The sequence below is a fragment of the Leptinotarsa decemlineata genome, unplaced genomic scaffold (assembly GCF_025532065.1).
Source record: "Leptinotarsa decemlineata unplaced genomic scaffold, Ldec_3_MD MMD2_tig00026294_RagTag_RagTag, whole genome shotgun sequence".
In the NCBI taxonomy this organism is placed as follows: domain Eukaryota; kingdom Metazoa; phylum Arthropoda; class Insecta; order Coleoptera; family Chrysomelidae; genus Leptinotarsa; species Leptinotarsa decemlineata.
The window spans coordinates 2,626,432-2,652,411 of record NW_027412674.1 but is presented as its reverse complement, the minus strand read 5'-3'; the positions used below and the strand labels follow the sequence as shown (position 1 = coordinate 2,652,411).

The following is a 25,980-nucleotide window of genomic DNA, read 5'->3' as shown; positions in this document are numbered from 1 at the left end:
ATTTTTTCGCCGATTTGAGACGTACTTCAAACAGAGACTATAAATGTGTTCATGAATTTATTTTTTAGATAATTCAATCAATTCCTCAATTTATACTCAGACATGAAAGAAAATCAATCAACACATTTCAACGTCATAATAAAAGTCCAAATAATCAATGACAAATTTTTATCGTACGATTAAATACATACATAATATTATATCGTTCCGAACTAACATTACTAATGCGCGAGTGTTATCTGTAATTTAAGAGATAACAACCCGCATTCGTTCCTGTTTACCACTCCAGAAAATTTGCAGTTAACCGTAATCTTGCAGTCGAACAAATATATCACAAGAAATTACCAGACGTACGCTAACACTTACCTCCAATTGGAAAGGTATTCGGTTCAGAAAAAAAAAGCCGTGTTGGATCCCTTGAAATAATCGATTTTTCGGCCTACGTTACGCCTTCGCGAAGAGAAAGGACGCCGGCGCCCGTCGTCTAACGCCGATACGCTTTCATACGACCACTAAACATCTTGGACGGCTGTGCTCTGTCACGTAATCCGTCGATTTTTGACAAATCATTTATTTATTTCCTTGTGAGTGTTATAAACGACATGCAGTGATTTCCTCGTGGGTATAGCTGGTGAGTTCATTCGACAATTAAGCTTCGTTTATCATTTGTCTCGGCCCCTATACCTGACACCCACCTGTTAAGCACCTCCACAATTTTCACCACAGTCTATAAATACCTCACACCCAACCCTGCTTCAACTTGTGACCTTTACTTCATACCTTATCGAATTCACGATGACTGAAAGATCTATTGCGAATTCTTTGTAGGGAAAAAATACCATATTTGATCAGCCATGTTGGACCTTCAATTTCAGGATAATACTTTGCAAAATTTATAGACGTAATTCGTTTACCATATTGAAACTCCGATGAGAGAATGATTTTAGATGAATATCTCGGGACATGGCGTAGATAAATGTACTTCATGAACATTCCAAGAGGACATCGAGTATTGATTTTTGTGAAATTTTAGTCCTTCATGTTCTTATCCTTATCAGACTCGGGTAATCTGTTACCACTCCAATTGGTAGTAATGGTGTAAACTGAATTTAATTATTTGAGGAAGCTCGCAACTACGTTTCATTCATTATTATTTTATGCAAGATATTCGGGAAACTTCACAGGTGAAATATTCCAGAAATTTTTTATCGACCTTTTTTGGGTAATTGTTACCTTCCACAATCTGAAAAATATAAAAATTGTAATGGAGAACTTTATACAAGTGTAGAAGGGCAAACTTTTTAGTTTTCCCCGATAAGTTACTGCGTAGAAATCAAAGTATTTTTCACAAAGAACAATCTTCTATTTGTCGTATTTAACAATTTTGCCTATCAAAAAAATTATTAAGAAATAATACTTATCTTTTACGTTTCGGAGGCCAAAATCTGCCTCCGTCTTCAGAAATGGATGAAAAAATTCGAATATATACGCAGTTATTCCTTTTTTGATAGCTTATTTCTTTACTTCTTCGACAGATGTCAAAGAAGTTTCGATTTTTTCCTCCACAAAAAATGACTTTCGTTGAATATTCCAGAAATATTCACAAATATGTTATATGCTTAGTAAAAATTTTTTGTCTATGATCATTTTTTAAAAATTTGCTTGAAATATTGATTATTATAGGAATTAGGAATTTCGATACCCATCTAAAGATATTGACAATTTCATTTTTGAATAAATTTGAATTACCATTTAGAAAATTTTTCGAAAATAACACTTCTTTTAAAAATTCATTCAAATGTTAGATGATTTACTTCCACACTTTGTAATGTTTCTGTGATATAACTTTTCATATATAAGGAGTGCGATTTTTGTATTTTTAAAATACATTCAAGGAAGAATTTCACTAGTTCGGACTTTCTAATACCTATATAAAATGATTTGTAATCCCTAAAACATTTAAAAAAGAAAAATTAAAAATGAACAGTTGAAAATAACAATTATATCAAGTAAAAATAGCCCGAAATGAAATAATAGTGAAATAAAATACAAGTGAAAATAGAACGCTGACCCGAAGACGATTGTAGATACTAACAATCGAAACGTCGTGAACTAACGTGGCTTTTTATTTTCATTATTATTTTTTGTTCAATCGTTCTATTTTTACTTATATTTTATTCCACTATTATTTCATTTCAGGGTATTTTTGCCTGATATAATTGTTATTTTCAGCTATTCATTTTTAATTATTATTTTTTAGCTGTTTCAGGGATTTCAAATCATTTTATATATTAGACAATGGAAGTCCGAACTAGTGAAAATCATCATGAAACATTGTCAATCACCTTCAAACACACATTCAAGGAATATCAACAGAGTGGATCATCAAAAACACAGCGCTTGCTATCTTTAAATTTAAATAAAACAAAGTGTTTGTGGGATATCATCGAAATTTTCTATTCGCTTGAAATATCTATTGATGCCATTATGTGTGGAATATAACATTGTTCAAATGTTCGTCACAGCTTTTCTGGGTGGAGCGTATTCGAAATATATAATTTTTCATGTACTTTTCGCATACAACTGCGACCCTACAAGAAAGAGTCTAACGCGTTCAAATCGCACGATCTCGCTGGCCAGTTTACGTCATCTCCACGTGAGAAGACCATGCCTTCAAATCGACAATTTTGTTTGTTTACATACTCATTCATCCAGAAATGGGCCTCATCGCTAAGATGATTTTTCAATGAAAATTAGGGTCAGTTACCAACTGCTCCAGAGCCCATTCAGCAGACAGACATCGATATTTATGGTGGTTTACTATCATTCCTGGATCAGTTGAATTTTGTTATGGCTCAGGCCCAAGTCCCTAGGCAAAATGTCCCAAGTCGTAGTCTGTGAAAGGCTAAATTCCTGTGAGCGACGCGGAATCGACTGCCTCGGATCCTTATGCACACTCTCACAGACACCGGCGATGTTTTCGGCAGATCTTGCGTTTCGTAGATCTTCTGTTGGTCGATCATTCACTGAACCAGCGGACTTGAATTTATCCACCACATTGTGAATAATCCCATCGATAGGACGATTATGGCGACTATAAAATGGGCTGAACGAGCGGTACGTTGCCCGAACAGAACACCCAATTTGATAAACCAATTTTATTATTTGAGTGTGTTGTTGAATGTTATATCCGTCCATGATGATTTGGCAAAACAGAGTGAAATGACAATTAATTTGACAGATGTAGCTTCAACACATTATCAATTGTCAAAGTTCGTAAGTTCCTGTTGGAAGACCCTATAGAACTACAAGGATTAATTTGCAGTCTTCGCCGTTCAAAGAGTATCCTATTTTTGTTAGCCAAAAGATTCAGGTATAGGCATAGTGAATAGGTGGATACTCCACCTATTCACTTACTACCATACAAGTTCAACATGGGTACTTGATTCCGGAAGGAAATGATTGAACTTCATTTAAAGAATAATGAATCTGGATATCGGGGTGCGGAGCTATTGGAAAAATAGTATTCTGAAGTAAATTATTTCAGAAATGTCTGTAAAATGTCGCGAAACAGGTTTGGTTACTAATAAAAATAGGTAGGGTGAAAATCCAGTACTCAATGAAGATACTAGTACTGGGACAGATTGCAATGGACAAGTACAAGAAATTTGACTATTGTGACAGGCGTGTATCGTACAAATGGCCGACAAATATTTAAAAAATGCAAATATCATCCATATAAGATTCGGTCAGTTCAAGACCTGAATGAATACGCCTTTGATTTCAATTGAAATTGTACGAAATTATGAATGAATCAGCTATGAAAAAAGGTCATTTTTCAGCTGTTTATCGAAATTTCCTTTGGAAAATCTCTACAATTGGCAATACAAGACCGATAGCAAGACCAGGACTATATATGCGGTATATACAAGAAACTCTCAAGAGTGATCATGTATGAAGTGGAAAGAAAATGATGAACGGGACGGTGCTCTTTCATATTCCTCACATAATTATTCAAACGACAAGTTTGAGGTCGTTGGATAAGACGAAGAGGGGGAATTGAGTCTCCTCGACCACCTGACCTGACCTGATCATATGAATCAAAGTGTGTATCACTCCACCTGATTCACTAGGATCATGCGAGAAGGTGTCATTGTTCTACAAAGGTTTGAAAATAACCTGTATTTTCGTATTGAGATTGGCGGACAACATTTCCAGATAATTACTTTTGAGTTTTGTAAGATTCAGTTAATTTTTGCATTTTTTGGGAAATGTATTGTGGGTATTTCAAAGCTATATAACAAATGTTCATACTGGTTATCAGAAGCATAGCAGATATGGATAGGTATTCAAAAACCCTTTCTAATGCGGTACCATTCCCATTTCCATTGAAACAACAAGATAAATAACACCCTATACATAAATAGTTACAAGCAAAGTTGATGTGTTTTAACAGATGCGGTTTATCTTGCGGTACATTTTTGATAACCTCTAAGCTGCTTGGTAAAGTAACTCCTGCAAGACTTCATCTCAAGTTATTTGCAGTTTTATTTATTCGCTATGAGAGATTTTGAATAAGTCGAATAAGTCTCATTGTCCAGTTCAAACAGTTTAAACGGTGTTTATAAATAATTGACAGTTTGAACTGTGATGATCAAGAAGGTAAAATAATCAGTTGCCCTTCAATGCCTTCATAGAAAGATTGATTTTATCATCCAATATTTTGTAAACAGTATATATGATATTTCACAAGTGTTGAAATTCATTGTATTGTCACCATTCATAATGATGATAAATATTGTGAAGTTTCACGGCTGGAGATGTAGTTTTTTTTTGTCCTTGGACTGCAATTTGTTATGCCTTGCGTTTCGTCTGCTTCTGCGGTAGACTTTATCAAAGGTTAGGTTAGGTTAGGTCCAAAGTGAATGGGTCTATTCGACCCTCCACCGCAACCCACAAGGGTTTATTGTGGCTCACACCTATTCTCACTCGGCCAAACAAATCCAGCTTCTTAACGAAGCCGATTAGTTTGTATGGTGAGTGATCTTTCAGGTCAGATGGTAAGAGTACGGCTCTGCCAAATTCTAAAGACCTGATTTGGTCCCCAGCGGGGGAGGCACAAAGTATAATATGCTCTGTTAATGAGGTAGGTAGTCGGATGGTCAAGTTGCAATATTCTCACCTTGATACCCACGACAACCTTCCCATATGAGAGTTTTTGCACGTCAGCTACACCTGACGATGCCGTACATTCAGCCGTGCAGGGCTTTTTTGCCTCTGGTTTTGGTGAAACCTCACTTGAGCGCAAATGTTTGCTAACCTGCTCATGGGGGGTTATTTCCCCCACCTGAGACAGATTCTGCGTACGCCGCAGCTCTCGCTCCTGAACTGAATTTACAGGGAGATCAGTTGGAGTCGTTAACTCGACATCCATCTCCTCTGTAGACTCGCTCCTGAACTAAATTTACAGAGAGATTCGCTGGAGTCGTAAACTCGAAATCCATCTCCTCTGTAGACTCGCTCCTGAACTAAATTTACAGGGAGGTCAATTGGAGTCGTGAACTCGACATCCATCTCCTCTGTAGACTCGCTTCTGAACTAAATTTACAGAGAGGTCCGCTGGAGTCGTAAACACGACATCCATCTAATCTGTTGACTCGCTCCTGAACTAAATTTACAGGAAAGTCAATTGGAGTCGTGAACTCGACATCCATCTCCTCTGTAGACTCGCTTCTGAACTAAATTTACAGAGAGGTCAATTGGAGTCGTAAACTCGACATCCATTTCCACTATAGACTCGCTCCTGAACTAAATTTACAGGGAGGTCCGTTGGAGTCGTAAACTCGACATCTATCTTCTCTGGAGACTCGCTCCTGAATTAAATTTACAGGGAGGTCAGTTGGAGTCGTAAACTCGACATCCATCAACTCTGTAGACTCGCTCCTGAACTGAATTTACAGAGAGGTCAATTGGAGTCGTAAACTCGACATCCATTTCCTCTGTAGACTCGCTCCTGAACTAAATTTACAGGGAGGTCCGTTGGAGTCGTAAACTCGACATCCATCTTCTCTGGATACTCGCTCCTGAATTAAATATACAGGGAGGTCAGCTGGAGTCGTAAACTCGACATCCATCAACTCTGTAGACTCGCTCCTGAACTAAATTTACAGGGAGGTGAGTTGGAGTCGTAAACTCGACATCCATCTCCACTGTAGACTCGCTCCTGATCTAAGTTTACAGGGAGGTCAGTTGGAGTCGTAAGCTCGACAGCCATCTCCTCTATAGACTCAGCGTCAGAAAGAATTTTTAAGTTTACTCTGTCCACAAAAGTCCCACGAGTAGCTAGGGCAGAGCCCCGCATTACCGTTACAAGGCGATACTACGACGAGAGGGTGCCCGGTATCTCGAAGGTTCCGTAGAGACAGCTGATAGGCTCAGTGTCATTCATCCTTTCGGCACGGATACACTCCTTAGGATTAAGCTATCGTTGGGATGCCATTCAGTTAGGGAATAACAGAACCACAAGTGATTCTGTCATTCCCGTATCCAGCGGGGCTACGTGGAAGCAGGCATCTGATGGCCGATTTGCTCAACCCCCACATCCCAAGCCAATGCACTCGCCGAAAACAGCATGAACAGTGGTTCAGGCCACAAACCACTAGAAATGCTGGAATTTGTCTCCGGTTTTATATTATTATAGGTGGGATTGATTTCGTTTCTCTTAATTAGATTACCTAACCTCGTTCGTGTACAATTAAGGACAGGTAGCCAGATTTTTTAAATGATCATTGTTTGTTCCTTTCTATTGGAATTATCCCTGTGTTTATGAATTTCTGTTGCCTCTCTATATTTTCATGAATAGTAATTTTGAGTTCTATAGAGTATTTCTGTATCTTCGAATGATATAATGTGACTGCCTTCTCACATGCCTTCTCTACAGCCGATTTGTCGGGTTTTCCGAGGCAACAAATTCTCTTGTGTTAAGAGAGACGGGTACCTATACTTCTTTTCGTGGTTCCAATGTGGACAGACCCGCAGCTACAATGAATCCGCGGGTGTTGCTTCTGGGGTCCTTACCTGACCTTAGACTTTCTTTGATAGTATTTATTGGCCACGTCGTGTTTCTCTGAAATTCTCCCAATCTGATCTGTAACATTTTTAACATAGAAGAGGAATGCTTTTCCATTAACGGGTCTAGCTGGGGTTACTTTCGCACTCTCTGAATTAAAACTCCAACCACTACCCACAACAAAATAGAGAGGTAATCAAAACGTTGGTTGAGAGGGCCTGAACCTGAAACTATCAGAGAAAGTCTAAGCTCAGCTGAGGACCCAAGAGAGTCTTTAGTTCCTTTTTATCGAAATAACTGGAGAGTTTATCTGTGATATTTGTTGATTGAACCTTTGGAAGATTCCCACATTTTTAGTATCGAGATGGGAAAGTAGAAAGCCAAAACCTTTCTTTCCCAAAAATGTATCTCTCTTAAAAATATACTCATTTTAATTCAAACAAGATTCTTGTGGCTGAAATTTAATCAAATAAGCGAACGAATATTATTTATGTACTGCCATCCATGACATGGGTGGATTCAACTCATTCTGTGACACAAAGTCGTAATTTTATTAATGAATTGAGTGTTTTTTCTCATAATGTATCTTTATTTGGTACTGAAGAGCTGATGAGGCAGTTGTCTTACGGCAAAACATCGGATGTCTATCAGTGAGAATGACAGTGTTTCATGTAAGTGAAATTTTGCTTGTTTCAATAATTATATTTTGTAGGAATCCTGTGAATGATATCCGATTCGATTCCATAGTGAATGTTTGGAATACAAACGGAATAGAGAAAAGTATTTTTCGTATAATTCAGCGTTCATATAAAAGTATTCGTTGAATAGAACTGGCCGATACTTGATGAAAATCCATCTTAAAAAACTAATCAATACAGTTTATTGTATGATTTTCACTATTTTTTAAAAGTATCCGTTTCGAAATTATTTTTCTTTCGTGTAATTCAATTTCCAGTTTGTGCCTGAAAGTTACTTTTTTGCATGATCTACACATTTTTATATATAGAGTTAATTTTTGAAATTGATTGCTTCCTTCTTTTCTTTGAAAGATTCCCACATTTTTTGTATCAAGATGGAGGAGTGGAAAGCCAAAATCATTCGTTTATAATGATCTTAATGAATTTCACTCCAGAGATAGCTTGTGAATATCTAGAATAATCGTTTACTCTCATGAAAATAGTAATTGTCAAAAAAAAAGGAAATTATAAGTTATTTATTAAGGAAATAATCCAAAATAACATCATAATATAAATACATTTTCACAATAATTTTCTTTCAAGAAAATTGGTCTCACAGTAATATTTGAAAAACTAAATAATACATTTTATTTTGTGATTTTCACTATAAAGGGTTTTACAAAAACCGCGACATGTGTTTCGCTATAAAATGGCTCTCTCAAGCGTAGAAAAAGCTATTGTATCGGCTAGTTCTATTCAAATATTTGAAAATATTCCAAATTTTTACAATTATACATAGCTCTAAAACTGAAATCTTTCAATACTTGCAAGATTCATGCTGATCCAAATAAGGTACGTTCTGCTCATTGGTAACCTTATTATTATTATAGATGAAAAATCGTTTGAATCGACCAACTATTATACCATTTTAATAATATTCAAAACATCGCTCAAATATTTTTTGAAATAAAAATGATATTATAAGCCCGACCTAAAGATAGTGGGGTCGAACCCAACTTCGACAGGATATTATTCTCGTGAATTTTTTCTTGTAGAGGTTGGGTTTGATTCTCCTATTACATCTTTTATGAAATTGCAAATAACCATGATTTTATTCTCGTGCCTCGGATAGTTACTGACGTCGAAACAAGAAAAGTGATTCTTCCGATATTAGTTTGGGAAAACAAAGTTTTTCCTACTTGTAATGCACTTTTTGGAACCTTTGGTGTAGTAATGAATATTATTGGAGTTTTTTCCAACACTGAGTTTGATCTTCCTCTTGAAGATGATCACTTGGTGATCGAAACACGTGTCGAGGTGTTAAAATAACGGTTTGGTGTTGAGATGAAACTCCAGTAATATTCAAAGTTTTTCATGAAAAAATTCAGTCAGGTTCGGAGCTTGACACTTTTTGAATAAATGAAACTGATACTTCATCACAGATACATAATATTGAACTATTTTTGGAGTTTGTGACATCAACGAATTGATGATATTTGCAGGCCATGCCGTGGCCCAGCGAAGTGCTGAGGATCGCAGTTCTCCTTTTGGTAGCTACGGTAGGCCCTCCAGGGATTAGAGGTGAAGAAAACGTTGGTAAGTATCACGTTTCAATTAATTAACAACTAGTAAATGAAAAGTAGATTTCACAACATCCGACGTGGAATTATTTTTTTTGGAAACACTTCTTCGTCACCAGAACAAAAATTCTCTCGACGCGTGTTTCGTTAACCAGGTTAGCATCATCAGGAGATGACTAAAACTACTCTCACAAGTTATGTTAATGTTTTAATAGGCATCTACACGAATTATCACCTGGCAAATAACTGATTTCTAGTATTTTGTTATTGTCCTTTTGTTATTTTCTACCTGAGCCTTACCTAAGATGACTGAAACTACTCTCATAAGTTATCTTAATGTTTTGATAAGCATCTACAGGAATTATCACCTGACAAATAACTGATTTCTGGTATTTTGTTATTGCGTTTTTGTTATTTACTACCTGACTGATGCCTGAGGTGACTGAAACTACTCCTCACAAGACAATATTGATGTTTTTATATGCATCTACATTTCTTATTGTTCGATTGTTATTCATTACTTTACTTTTATATTTTTTCTATCTTTAATTATACACACGTGCGAACCAAAAGCTGTAAGAAATGGGACATTTATCATACATTTTTCGATTTCTAAACTTTCGATGACACAAATGACATTACTTCGAAAACGCAGCATGGGTTTCGAAGTGGAAAATCCACTAATACCGCGATGCAATTATTGACATGACAATTTAGCTGATAGCATAGACGCTGACAAGTGCCCTGTTAGGAATTTTTGCGATCTCAGCATGGTATTGGACTGTCAACCCTCAGGTCCTCTCAAGAAAGTTACATCAGCTAGATTTTGGGTAAATTGGAAATTAATGGATCGATTCATTTGTGTCTGGCTAAGCCAATATGAAACCATCATCAATGTAATTAAGGGTAACAAAAAATAATCAACTTTCAACGGATACCTCTATCACTCGGAGTAGCACACGGTTCCGTCTTGGGACCTACTATTTCGAGTATATACAGATAAAGTTGCCAAATCTGTTTCTGATGGAAAGTGCGTGAAATTTGCTGATGACGTTCGCACGATTATGACAGGCTCCGACCAAACGATGAGATATTTGAACTGCTGGTTTTCTAGTAACTCGCTTGTTTTTAATTAATTCTCTGTCTAGATTAACTAAAAATTATATACTATGCTGAAGTGGAGTCAAGGTTACACTATGGTGTCCGTTTCTGGGGTTGATCAACCAACGCAGATGAAGTTGGCTCGAAAAAACATCTTCAGGAGTATTACTGGTATTAGTTACATGGAGTCCTGTGAACCTTTTTTCAAGAAATTGAAAATACTGACTTTACCCTGCTTAAGTCGATTTCCTTTAATATTAAAATACCTCTTGATTTATTTTCTTCTTTCTTGCCTACCGTGTAACATATCTAAATATCATCCTGGGATATATTGATGACCATTTTTCTATTGAATAATTCAATGATTTCTGCCACGGTCCACTCATTTAAGTTTTCCTGGAAATTTAAAATTCTCAAATTTAATCTATTTTTGAATAGCTGATCATAAATCTTTCTTCTGGCCAAGTTTTCAAGTTTTTCTATTTTCTAATCATTTTCCATTTTTGTATTCGTAAGATCGGCCTGCAGTACGGCAACTGTTTCTTCAATTTGCGATAACTTTTTCTCAATGGTTTATGTTATCGCCTCCGATACGTTTTTGATGTTTTGTGGGAACGATTCAGTGTTTAGACATTTACTTATCGCTTGATTCACTGCAGAACCTATTTCTCTTTTGATATCACATGTTATTACAATTTTTTCAGTTTTCCACCACACTGTACAATTAGTAATCCTTTTATGTTTGTTATCATACTTTTTTTGATTTTCACTTTGCTGTATTTCCTCTATAGGTATATAGAGTTCTTTCGAGGAACACAGATTACACAAGTCCACTCACTGTCTGTCACAGAAATTGTTTCAAAAGTTTTGTCCGTTTTAATTCCATGTGTCATTGTAGCTTCATATCCCGATGAATATTCAAACTACTGTGTCATGGTGTTTACTGATCGATAGAGAATTTTGTACTTATTGCATCAATGCTGTTATTTTTTTTTCAAATTTTCTCTGTTCAGCTCATTACTTTATGATGTTGTTAAGTAATTTTGGCCAATTTTTTCCTACAAATTCAAATTAAACCAAAGCGCTACGGAAATAACAAAAAAACAGGCAATTGGCAATGATAGTGTTAATGAACACACTGTTGGTTTGTGAAATTTTGTTCCGGAGATTTCAGCTTCGAAGATGAGCCCCAAAGTGGTTGACCTACAGTAATCCAGGATGTGAGGACCCTGTTCAACACTGACCTAGAATAGGGCGTCATCTTCTATACGGTTCTACCAAAATCTAACAAAAAAGACCATGGTTACTATATGGTGGTCAGCGGATGGTGTGATTCACTATAACTTTCTGCAACCGGATCAAACCATCAAAGCAGAGTCCTATTATGAAGAAATCGACCATAAATTACGTCACTAACAGTCGGCACTGGTCAACAGAAGAGGTCCGATCCTGCCACACGACAACGCCCGTCCGCAAATCATAGACCTCTCGCCAACCGACTTTCATCTTTTTGAGCACTTCGATAATTTTGTCACTGGTAGAACCTTCACCAATCAGGACCAGGCAAAAACGGCCTTCATCGTCCCCATCAAATTCTGAGCACCCAATTTTCATGCTGTTGAAATTAATCGAGTTGTTTTACGTTGACTATAGTGTACGTATTCAAATGGCGCTGTTTTCAATCAAATTAAATTAGTATTCAATGAGATATTACAATTCAGAGTAGACTCATAAAAACGAACAAAATTTTATATTCATTTCATATCTGCTCATGAACAGATTAGCTATGAAAAGAGACAACGGATTGCCCATTGTAACATGGCTAATCTGTTCATGAGCAGATATGAAATGGAAGCGAGAGAAGAATTGTGTTACTTTGTATGAACTTGAACCCATTACATGGATGATGTATTTGTCATTATTCCAGTTATAAGAAACACCGATGTTATTAAGAATACCAGGACTTTCAGATATATCGCTAAAAAGACGACGAAAAAAGAAAGTCTGGAATTTACGGAATCAGCTGTGATGATTGTGGAATGTGAAATAGGTTAGAGGTCTCATTCGTAGTAGCTCATTGTTCACACTAGTACATAATTAATGGTAGAAAAAAGGTAAAGATTTGGTATCAGTCAAGAAGTAAATAACATTAGGAAAAACAATAAAATATTAAAAAATGATTACTCCCCGTTATGCAAGATAATGATTCGTATAGATGCATATAAAACATTAATATATCTTATAGAAGCTCCTGATGATACCAACTTGGTGTACGAAATTCGCATTGAGAGACACCATTTCAGTTCTGGTGAGGGAAAAGTTTATTTCAATAAACTAATTGAAGAAATTGATACAAATTAAGGTTGTTTGAATACAGTAAACTTTAACACAGATCATTATTAATTCGGATCATGTACATACATTTATTAACGGATTTTTCCAAAGGATGATATTGTGGAGGGACATCCCCAGCGATAAGCTATTTTTTCCCATAGCTTCTGCATCTTCAATAATTACTTTATTTTCGAAAAATGAGAATTAAAACTTCCTATATTTTCATACCACTTGTATTCATAACTACACGTTATTGCAGTTTCGTCCTACAAGGACATTTCCAAACGTATACAATGCTGTATTCGTTTGAAAATGTCTTTTTTCAAACAAATACAATATTTTCCTTGTAGGACGAAACTACAATAACGTGTAGTTATGAATACAATTGGTATGAAAATATAGGAAGTTTAGATTCTACAAGGACATTTTCTAAAGAATACAATATTGTATTCGTTCGAAAATGTCCTTTTCCGAACATAGGAAAAACAAACGATGTTTTAATTTTCATTTTTCATGATGATCTTCTACCACGTAGCTACATCCATCAATTGTATAATATCTCATAAAATGGTATTTTTTTCATCATAAAGTTCTCTACAAGAAACTCTTGTATTATTTTTTTTTGTGGAAATTTGTCGAATACCTATGTCAAATATGTGATTCTTCTGAAGTGTCAAATATGAAGCATTCAAGATAAAGTTGCAAGATGGATGAAGAAGTTGGCCTTTAGGTCAAAATGACAAAATTTAAACCCTCTCAACACCTCACTATCCTTCATAGTGAATTAATTATTCTTTGAATCGTTTTAGCAGTGTCAAGACTATTAAGGTTTGCAACAGAGTGGTTCAATAAGAAAAGAGGGTGGGGAAATGATTTTTGTTTGATTTCAACAGACAAGGTATATTGAAAACATACGGTGACCCAAGAAACGGAGCAAATGGATGAAAAAGCAATAATTCTGAAGAAGAACCTTTTCCAGAGTATGGAAATACTTGAAAACTATGATATAAACTCAGAGATAAAAAATATTCGAAGTAAGAATGAGAAGGAACTGAAAAACATGCATGAAAAGAAATCACATGTACAGAAACTTGTAAAATAAAACCTAAACGTGGGGTACGATCTAAAAGAAATGCATAAAACTCCGAAATGGCTACGTAAACAAAGAAATAATAAAAAACAATAACCAATTTCGACAGCAGTTGTAAATTCAAATAGAAGAAACTGTAGAAAATACTTTGACAGAAGCCGAGTGAAAATAAAAAAAATACGTAAAGAATGTTATGAGTACCCGAAGATCGAAGACAAAATTATTTTTCCCCCTATCAGAGTAAAGTTTTTTTTATGTAAGTTTGACCAACCAATTGGAATCAGATCTAAATGTTTTCATATTATTCATATTATTTTGTTTCTGCTTAAAATAGTACATGAAAGAGATATACTACTGTTCAGATAAAATCCTATGAAATCGATCAGCGAACGGCTCGAATTCTTACTCGTCGTATGTTTAAAATAAAATACAACTTGTTTGTCAAGAAGAAAATAACAAAACAGAATCGGGAAAAATAAGGGTTCATTTTGTAACATCGTTATACATCAACTCACTATTTATTTTTATATTGATTGAAGGTCACATCAGAAAATAACATTGTTAGCAATCGAATAATGAATCGAATTGAGTTAGGTGTGTCATTCTAGTATCCTGTATTTGTGTGTGTATTTGTTTTTGATACGAGATAGTTTCAGTGAATTTTCATGTAGGTATATATGCTTTGTATTTTCAGTAATATTGAATTGTTGTTTGATATTTTTGAATCTTCATTTCGAATATATAAACCACAATGCTGTCAATATACTGTTTGAAGCTCTATATTTTATCAAAAATACTCGAGTTACAATCATCCTTATCTTATTTTGTATCTACAGTGTCACCATTAAAGTGCGCACCATATGGGAAACTTTTTTTCGAAAAGTTTCAATGAAGTTTAACTTCGGCACTTGTTTGTGCTTTAAATTTAAATTAAAATGATGTGGGCAACTGCGACCCACTGACGTTCAGTGCATTTCTAGATAGCATTTAACAAAAAGTTACTTGAAAAAGTTATGTCTACGGCAATTTTATATCCATATGCCAAATTTTATGCAACTAGGATAATGCTAACGTTTTGCTTATTTTTGACAGATATCCCCTTTACTTTAAAAAACAAGTTCAGTTAATTGTCATCAATTCATGTATACTTAACAAACTCATCACGGAGTTTAACTTTTCTGATAAATTTTTACTTATACGGACATTTTTAGAGAGAAATTAAAAATGTGCTATAAATCACTTGGCTATTTTCTTAAACAAACGTCAGTACCTTCAATTTTGAAACAGCAGACACAACTCAAAAACTGCAATAAGTATTAATACAATTACTAGAGTTGAAATTACATTAAAATTTCAATATTCAGTATTTACAGATTATTTATGAACACTAACTAGGGCGGTAAGGATGCTTAATCACGTTGAATAAAATTTTTAAGTAGGTCGTGAAAAACAAAATGCATGCTATGGTAGTGTCAAGTTGTTGATTTACTTGTCAAATTTTTAACAGTTATTGTTGCAATAATGTTGTCTCTTCAGGAAAGAATAGAAATAGTTTTAATATGTGGTGAGAATACACCATACCGGCAAGTAGCTAACATTTTTAATGAACGGCATCCAGGAAAAAATGTTCAACGTACAACTGTGTCAAGGATAATGTCGAAATTCAGAGAAACAGGATCCGTAGCAAATCAATTTAAGAAAAAGCACACCCCAAGTAAATATGATGATGAGGTCCAACTTAACATTTGTTTAAAAGTTATTGAACAAGGGCAAACGAGCATAACCGATATTATAAAAAATACCGATTACAAGAGGGAAAGTGTTAGAAAATTTTTATTAAAGAATAAATTTAGGCCTTACAAGCCAAAATTTATTAACACATTGAAAAAACGAGAATTTGATGTCCATTTGGGGTTTTCATTCTGGTTTCAAGGAGAGAGAGAGAGAAGAAAATGTAAAGTTTCCGTATAAAATTTTATGGACAGATGAGGCAACGTTCTCTTCAAATGGAACGGTAAGTTCTCAAATTTGCCGATGGTGGGCCCAAGAAAATCACAATTTCACAGTTGAATGTGGTGATCAGTATTCCTTTAAAACTAATGTATGGTGTGGGATACTTAACGACCAAATAATTGGGCCATTTTACTTTAGGGAAAATTTAACATCCGTCGGTTATCTCAACCTTTTAAATAATGAGGTCAGTGAAGTTTTAGATAATATGCCTTTAAATATTAAATACGACCTATGGTATCAGCTTGATGGCGCACCAATACATCACACGGTTGCTGTAAAACAGTACCTCCAACAAATGTTCAGAGGCAAAGTTATTGGACGTAACTGGGAACATTATTGGCCACCTAGATCACCCGACTTGACGCCTTTAGACTTTTTCTTGTGGGGTTACCTGAAACAAAAAGTGTACCGAAGTAGACCATTTACTGACATACAACATCTGGAAAATACCATTCGCGAGTGCTGTGCAAATATAAATCCCCGATTTATGAAAAATGCAGTTACAGATGTCAGTAGAAGGGCCATAATTTGTATTGAACGTGAAGGACGACATACTGAAATTTAGGCTATAAGTGTTTGACAACCTCATTTAGATCAATAAGTAATTTTTTGTATCCATTTGTATTTTATATAATATTATTGTTGTTTAAAATTTATAATAATAATAGTTCTATCGAAATTATTTGCATTTTTTTTAACTGCCTCTGCTTTTTCGAAATCAAAGGGTTGTTTAAGAAAATAGCCAAGTGATTGAAACTTTGCACCAGTCATGTTAAAATTTTTATAGCACATTTTTAATTTCTCTCTGAAAATGTCCGTATAAGTAAAAATGTATCAGAAAAGTTAAACTCCATGATGAGTTTGTTATGTATACATGAATTGATGACAATTAATCGAACTTGTTTTTTAAAATAAAGGGGATATCTGTCAAAAATAAGCAAACCGTTAACTTTATCCTAGTTGCTAAAATTTGGCATATGGATATAAAATTTGCGTAGACTTTTTCAAGTAACTTTTTATAAAATTCGATCTAGAAATGCACTTTTTCAATTTTTTTCAAAAAAAAAGTTGAATTTGACAAACACTGAACGACAGTGGGTCGCAGTTGTCCACATCATTTTGAGTTAAATTCAAAGCACAAACAAGTGCCGAAGTTAAACTTCATTGAAACTTTTCGAAAAAAAAGTTTCCCATATGGTGCGCACTTTAATGATGACACTGCGAATAGATCAAGAAATAATGCCGATAATTCTGTCAATACAGATCCCGAGATTGAGAGTTACAAACAAACATACATACAAAAACATACATACATACAGGTGAAGCTAATATAAAACGTGTAAAATACATTTTATCAACACAAAACATAGCTACTGATAGCCAACTGGGCCACTAAGAACAAACCCGTTTTTGAGAAACTATATAAACGAATTCCTTGGAGGGTTTTCGACTTCGGAAAGTGCTTGGATGGCTCATCGGTGTCCAACTACTATCCTGAAAGTCTCCTGTTGTCGTAGAGGATGCACGTTTTATCACACGTGACGATCCCATGCAAAAGAAAAGAAGAACAGACCGGAAACGTGACTATTTCTGTCGATCATTCAAATCGTGAGACACCTACTCTTCGAGCTTTTTGACCTTTACAATACCTTCAAAACTATCAAAAATCGCATGGTAGCTGACGCTCAGTTCTTCCGTAATCTAATGCACTGACTGTGCATTGGATTACGTGCAGTCTACACCAGGTTCTTCAAATACTCGTCCTGGATTACTGGAGGTCGACCACTTCGGGGCTCATCTTCAAGGCTGAAATCTCCGGAACGAGATTTCACAAAACAACGTCGAACAGTGGGTTCAATAATAATATCATGGCTACATTGTTCGGGCTGTTTGGCGCTTTGGTTCGACAGTAATACAGCTGAAAAGAGGTAATAAATTGAAATTTGGAAAATAATGGACAGCATAAATGTATCTAGTACAACAATTTCCCGCCGTGTTTTGTCTGTTTGACTGAACCCGATAAATTCCAAAACTATCAAACACATTTCCACACGTAGTGATCAAGAGGAATATCAAGCTCTTTGGTTCATTAATGTTTTTTGTGAATTGTTTCAAATATTATATGACGATGTTATTTGCGAGAAGTCGGAGCGGTGGAGCTGATCTTGCGAAGTCGGGGAATTCTTAACATAAATGCTACCTAGTTGCTACCTATTGAGAAATAACAAAACAATTCACTTCATATCGTTCTTTTTTAAACGTAAAAATATCTTACTATATTTATTTCGAAGTTTGAAATAATGGTCACATACAATGTGGTAATTGACAGTTATATTAATACTAATCGAATGAATAAGTTATTGACTTTAAGCATTTTATACAAATTACTAATAATATATTCATAGAACTTTTGGAAAGGGTATCATCCCTTGACATTGAAATTTAAATGCAGGTATATATTTCTTGTAGTAATTTCTCGATTGGCAAATCATTAAATTCATCTTGATATTCCTGACAGTTTAGGTAATTTGACAATCTGATGATCTTAAGATCTGAAACAGTAATACTTGAAAAGTTTACGATTAAAGAAGGTCAGGTTAGGTTAGGTTAGGTCCAAAGTGAGTGATCATTAAATCATCGAAACTTTTAGGAATATTGAGGCAAATGTAATTTCTCAATATGATGTGAACATTGTTGAACATAACACTTACATATATACAGATCTGTGAATTTTAAAGATAGGGGTGCTTCAATTTGGGAAACTTACAAAAATACAGCTTAAAAATTTTGGGTTTATTTCATATATTTCGGAAACAAAATAAGCAAGAGTTGTTTCTTCGATATCAGTGCTCTCTATCTCTTACAGTTCACAAGATCATCACGTATAAATTTGAATTTGAATACCCTTGTATATAAGCATCGATTCTCTTCAAGAGTGAAAATATCGATGTTTGGCAAAGAAGCTTTATTAAAAGTTGATAATATTGCTTGAGGTTCACTCATTTATTTTTTCATGAGAACCAGCCAGAAATGTCTTTTGAATCGTAAATAATAACGAAACGAATAACACATACTGAAGACGCTGAAGAAAATCGTGTAACGATTAATTTTTTTTTTCAGGATGTTTATTCAGTGAGAAACTCTGCTTAGAACAGGAATGGTGCTACGATGGTGAGTTTATCACTAATTTTTATTCCTTTCAAAATTTATGGTGGCAATAGATCTTAATGAAATCGAACAAAGACAATTCACTTGAAATAAATGTCCTCATACCAAGTAAACAACAATATTACGACTCTCGTGTTGTGAAAAATATGCGATTTTTTGTTTTTCAGATTTGGCATTTGGACGATGCTTAAGACCAATCGGCGATGTCGAAGAGGACGATTTATACAGGTTTGTATTTCCAATACAATTTCAAAGTGTTTTATCGATTTATGGCTTGGACTTCTGGTTTATGTACGAAGTACATATTGTTTATATAAAGATAACAATGATGTAGCACAGTTTCTGTTCCTGTTGGTTTTCCTCATCAGAGTAGCTCGGTTCGAGAAAATATGTCTGGCGTTTGAATGATATACTTCAATTTCCCACCACCTCAGGTTTATTCTTGATATTTGTTTTCAGATGAGTAACAAATATATATATACGAGTATAAAAATGGCAAAATATATTGACATGCGTTACAGTTGATTTTTCCTAAAGAATCGGTAGAGTCTGATTCAACGAACTGATAGAAAAATTTTTTAAAACAAGACTGAATGAAAACAAAATAACAAGGGATTGCCAGTTTGGTTTCAAAAATAAAAAAAACACTTCCGATGCCATACTTTCATTTCTATTCAATGTTCATTCCAACATAAATGACAAAGAAACAGTGGCTGCGGTCTTCTGTGATATGGCCAAAGCATTTGATTGCGTAAACCACAAGATTCTTTTACGGAAACTCAGTAGATACGGTATAACTAGTTCGGTTTGAGTCAAACTTAACAGATCGCACTCAGGTGTTCAAAACCACACCATACTCAAATGAAAGTAAAATTACTTGCGGTTCGGTTCTGGGCCCACTTTCATTTTTGATTTACATTAACGACAAATCGTCTATTAACATCCAAGATGGATTTACATTATTTGCTGATGATACCGCAATTTTACACATGCCTCTAACAAACATACATTGTATGAAGTTATTGAGAGTGAAATAAGGAAAGTGAAGGCTGGTTTGACTCAAATAAAAACACAAATTTATTTATTTATTTATTTATTTGTATTTATTACCCATACAGTCCATTAAAGACTAATTACATGGATAAACTGTTGGCAAATTCACTACAATGATAGCTATTAAATATAGATCTAGATTACTAAACTATTACTAACTGATACCAGACTTGTAGGGAGTCGTCCATAACTGCATTGACTGGATTCATCAAATATATGTTTAGTTTGACAGAGTTGAATTCAATATTTGTTCTAAAATTGTTTTACGAAAAACTGATAGAGGTAAGGTCCAATCTAAATCCATAAGTAGATTGAAATTGTTTGCTAATTTAATCATAGCTAAAAGAGGTGCTCTCGATGATGTACATATTGCAGAGGTATTTAACATTGGTGTGGAACGTATACACCGTGGAGGTACATTAAATGGAAGCATATTGAGGATTTCTGGGGAATTTGTTAAATTGTTTATTAATTTATACAGGAATATCATTGATGTTAAAGTTCGTCTCTGGTCTAAGGATAGTATCTTGAATTCCGATCTTAATTGATATGTCCTGACGGTATTATAATTAGGCCACACGTGGTACTTTTAAAAATACAAATATCTCAACAGTTTGTTTTGTACTCTTTCCAAATTATTTAGATATGTTTGATATTCACCGGACCAAATAATTGAGGCATATTCTAGTTTAGGCCTGACCAGGGAATAATATAATAATTTAATGGTGTTAATATTGGCAAAATTCGATGTTTGTCTGATAACAAAACCTAAAATACGATTAGCGGACTTAATCATGTTATTAATGTGAGTGGAAAAGTTGAATTGTGAATTATAGGTAACACCAAGATCCTTTATTTCAGTTTTTCTCTCTAGGATCTCTCCCTTCATTTCATATTCAAACAGAATTGGCTCTTTAATACGGGTGATTGAGAGTACAGAACATTTTTTTAAATCCATGGTTTTATCAATATCTCTCTGCAGACCTATACAGTCTCGAACAGTTTGAATACGTTTGAAGAGTTTTAAGTCATCTGCAAAAAGTAAGCACTCCGAAAATTCAAGAGTTGAAGACAAATCATTAATAAAAAGTAAAAACAGAAGAGGTCCTAGGTTCGAGCCTTGTGGAACTCCAGAATTAGCCAGAAATTTTCCTGAAGTATTTCCATTATTTTTGACCCTGAAATATCGTTTTTGAAGATAATTCTCCATCAATTCAAGCACATTTCTAGAGAATCCATAGCCACTAAGCTTTTCTAGGAGTAAGTCATGATGCACCTGATCAAATGCCTTTCTGAAGTCCGTAAAAACAATATCCAACTGTGATTTATTTTCTAACGTGAATTAACTATCGACGGCACTAAACTTGCTTTTTAAAAAATACTTTTATTGTTACAAACTTGAAAATGAAAAATTACAGAAATACAAAATATATGAAATTATACGTGTTGTTGCTTTGAGGAATGAAATCTGACTGACTCTGGATGCGAAGCTTCGAAGATGTGCGCTCCTGTGAGAACTGTCTTGTCAGCATCTGGAACAGGGTGGTGGTACTGCTAGATCAGCGGGATTGTCCTAGGTGGTGAGATAATTCCTCCCCCCGAAGATTCAACTATCATGCACAGCGGGGTAGTTGAACAGTGGATAGATCGGTTACTTCATTTACTACTTGTAATTGGTTCTCTTCTTGACTTGGCTTCTTATTGGTGCAACATCGAAGTACATTTTTCCTGTACAAGAAGTAAACTATCATTGATATGATCGCTAAGTAAACCACTAAAGTCCATATACTCGGTGATTGGTAAAGTCCGCCTTGGTTGAATGTTATTTCAGGATTGTTATCAATTAGCTGATTTTTCAGGTTTTGGAGTTCTTTCAGGTCAACATCGTCCAATTGAAAGCTCATATTTACACTTCTTGGAGGGTTGCGATCTTGGTTCAATTCGGGAATCAATATTATTTGATTGCTATTGATTACATTTTCTTCATTGATTATTTCGATTTGATTCGCTTTGATTCTACAGCCTACTGGGATGTCAATTAAATAGGATCCAATTATTCTTTGAACTTCCTCTTGTTCATTACATTGTAGGTGGATTGTCGTTTTATTTGGAAATATCGCTATCCATTGGGTAGAGTCCTCCAGTTGGTTAGCTATTGGCTTAGTAATCCTAACATCGATTTGTCTACATGTGGAAGTGTCTTCCATCTTCAGGAGTTGCAGCTCACAGAGATTTCCAGAAATTTCTCTAATCGGCATTTTCTTGCAGACATAGAATTGTGGTTCTACTTTGACACAATCGTCGCTTTTGAATGTGAAATATTCTGAGTTCTTCAGTAAAAATGAATTTTTGAGTATAAGTGCCTTGAACTGACTTTGACTATATGTAGGGATTGAATATAAGTGATAGTAATCGAAAATGTATGGATATGTGATTGGAACATGTAAAAGAAAGGTTATTCTATTATTCAGAATAAAACATTCGATGTTTATGATTCTCTCTAATTTCAAGATGTTTTCTAAAGTAATATCAATAGGAAATTGATTCTTTGCAATGATTCCGTGTAATTTAAGAAGTTCGGCGAATAAGTCAGTGGGTTTCACTATGCTTGGATGCATAATGTTGAGTTTCGCGAATGCTATGGAATTTTCAATGTCCTGTAAGACAGAGTTGACTATTTCAAACATATCAATCATTTGGTTGAGTATATCGTGAACATATGCTCTATTTTCTTCATAACTTTTTGTTTGGAATATGGCAGCAATATGAACTATTTTTTCTTGAAGAAATTTTTCATTGTGAATTATTTGTTGAACAGTTTGATTGAATTTATTGATCAAATTGATTGAAACTGAATTTTGTTTCACAACGCTAGAAGCCAATACTTTTTGGTTGTTTTGAAGTTCCCTAATAAGTTTTTCGTACCGCTCCCCGTCTTCTGCATCGAGGTTTCCTGTAATTGATTTAAATATCGAACCAATACCATTAATCAATCCTCTTTTGACTCGTTTGGGATTTGTGATTATTTCTTGCAATTTGGATTCAGTCTTGTCTTTTGTCAAAGTCAAAATTTTGATATAATTTTCTGTTTCAGCTGAGGAAATATTATTTTTGTTTATACTGAGTGCTTCTAAAGTTTGTCCGTATTGGTCGTTCAGTTTTTGGATTTCAGTTATGAATGGATTCAGGTCATAGTAGTGTATCAGTGTGTGTGAGTATTGTTGAATTTTGGCAGTGCCCAATTTTAAAGGTATCATACCAGGATTGTTTTCCAGGTTTTTCAATGTTATTCTGTCCTGAAGTCCGAATACAAAAGGTATTCTGAAAAGAAATGAAATGAACTATTTATTAAAATCATAGCACTTCTTTCTTGGTCTTTTTAAATTGTCCATGTGTACTTTTTCATGATTTTCTGTGGAAACTGTCTTCATAGATTCGTCTACTTTTGTGATAGTGGTCGGTTTTTCAAATTTGTTAGCGTGTTTTTGTCTCAAGTGTTTTTTCACGTACGTTTTAGAATTGGGTTTGAACATTTCTGGATTATCGCGCGTTTCATTAGATTTTGAAATAACCTTTTCTTTTCGATTCATTAGTTTTCTGTTTATTTCCGCGTAAAGTAATTTAGTTTTTTCTCGGTGGTCGTTTGTATAATCATTGAGAAGAATATTGTCTATGTCGATATCGAATGGATTTTCGTTGGTTATATGTCCATTAACTATATCGATGGGTTTTAATTTTGTTGCAGAATGTATTGAGTGATTGTATGCAAGTATAGCATAAACCATTTTCGTTTGAGGCGGTGTTTTAAGAAATCCTCTAGTATTGAGAAGTCTAATGTGTTCAATGAGAGTAGAGTGAAGTCTTTCAATTTGTCCGTTTGATTGGGGATGATTGGGTGAGCAGAAATGTACATTTACTTTGTGCAGTTTGAGAAGTTCTTCAATAACTGTATTTTTAAATTCAGATCCGTTGTCAACTATAATTTGGATAGGTACGCCATGATGTGAAAAAAATATCAAAAGTTTGTCAGCTATATCGGTAGCCGATAAAAAGGGCAAATGATATGCTTGCGCGTATTTCGAAAAACTGTCTATAATAGTAAGAAATTTATTTTTTTCCAAAGTATAAACGTCAATGTGGATAATTTCGAATGGTTTGGTGGCTGTCGGGGTTATATTCATTTTTGTTTTGATAGGATGTCTTTCGTATTTACTTCTTTGACAGATTTCACACTCGTTAATGAAGGTTTGGATAGAATCTTTCATATTGGGCCAATAATAAAGGGTTTTGAGTTTTTGTTCGGTCTCGTCAATGCCTCTATGATTACTTTTTTCTTCGTGATATGCTTGTATCAGTTCTAAAGCTTCTTTTTTATCTGTGACATCGATTAGTTTGAATTTACATCTTTTAAATTTTAATGAAGGCCATTTGAAATTTTGTCTAATTACTTCACAAAATCGTTCATAATTATCTGAATTTTCAAAGTAAAGATAATAAGGTGTGTTAGGTGCGATATATTCTTTTACAAAATCGATTACGTCTCTTTCAAAGTTATTTAAAGAAAGCTGAACAGTCATTCTCTGTTTCTTCTCAAATAAGATCGTTATTTTTGGTTTAGATGGTGAATGAAGAACAGATTGAAAAATAATTTGGTTTTGACCAAAATTTACCGGGGATTCTGAAATGGGTATTTCAACAATTGGATTTTCCTCGGTATTAGTGTGTACGGTAACGTCATCAATTTCTTCAATTGGGTTTAGTTCATGTTTCTCAGGAGTTTGAGTAGATTCTGTATCGGCATTAACTATCATAGAAATATTATCTTGAAGAGGTTTACCTATTTCTAATATATCCGAAGATGGTTGGTAGTCTGGGGTATTTAAGTTGGGGTTAACACTATTTTGGTTATCAAAAGTAATAGAGGGGCCGGCTAGACGTTCGGACTCTTCGATTATCTCGTCTAGTTCTTCCCAAAAAGTCTTTGACTCTTTTGTGTGTAGTTCAATGCGTGAAAGTGCATCAGCATTCGTATTGGATGACCCTTTTTTGTAAATTATATTATATTGATATTCTTCAAGTTTAATTCGCCATCTTAGCAATTTAGAACTCTGGTCTTTCGTTGAAAATATCCATTGGAGTGGTTTATGATCCGTGACTATATTGAATTTCCTGCCAAAAAGGTAGGGGCGAAAATATTTGGTTGCCCAGACAATAGCCAATAGTTCTTTTTCTATTGTGCTGTAATTTGATTCGGAGTCGTTTAGAGTTCTTAAAGCATACGCTACTGGAAGGTCTTTTCCAATAGGTCCTTGGCTCAAGACCGCACCCAAACCTACGTTTGAGGCGTCCGTTGTTAAATTGAACGGTTTAGTAAAATCTGGATACTGAAGGATTGGTTCGTTAATTAGTAAATTTTTACAAGTTTCGAAACACGATAGAAATTCTTCGTCGTGGATGATCTGTGCACCCTTCTTCAAGCATTTGGTAAGTGGTTTCGTTAATTTCGCGAAGTTATTAATGAATCGTCTATAATATCCTAACAGTCCTAAAAATCCTTTAATTTGTTTAGTTGTTTTTGGAATAGGAAAGTTCTTTATTGATTTAATTTTATCCGGATTTGGTTTGACACCGTTCGGAGTAACAATATGCCCAAGATAAGCCACTTCTTTTCGTAAAAATTCTGACTTATCGAGTTGAATTTTGAAGTTTGACTCTCTGAGTCTTTGAAAAACTGCTCTTAGCCTTTCAATATGCTCTTGGAGAGATGTGGAAAAGATGATTATGTCATCTAAATAAACTAAGCATTTTTCGTTTTGAATACCTCTAAGGATATTCTCTATCACTCGTTCAAAGGTCGCGGGAGCATTCTTGAGACCAAATGGCATCCTGAGAAAC

At 34.7% G+C, this 25,980-nt stretch overlaps 1 protein-coding gene across 2 annotated transcripts in view; it reads left to right on the top strand.

Moving 5' to 3' along the window:
* The first annotated feature begins 295 nt into the window (after nt 1-295).
* Nucleotides 296-25,980, top strand: part of IA-2 (tyrosine phosphatase IA-2) — a 97,877-nt gene continuing 72,192 nt past the window's right edge. Inside the window, exons 1-4 of one of the 2 annotated variants that reach the window (XM_074180153.1) lie at nt 296-631; nt 9,249-9,342; nt 18,985-19,035; nt 19,200-19,260. In XM_074180153.1, the coding sequence (XP_074036254.1) occupies nt 9,252-9,342; nt 18,985-19,035; nt 19,200-19,260 (203 nt within the window). In that variant the 5' untranslated portion in view covers nt 296-631; nt 9,249-9,251. Of the gene's footprint in view, nt 632-9,248; nt 9,343-14,425; nt 14,519-18,984; nt 19,036-19,199; nt 19,261-25,980 lie in introns of those variants that run through there. The other variant, XM_074180154.1, reaches the window with a different exon arrangement.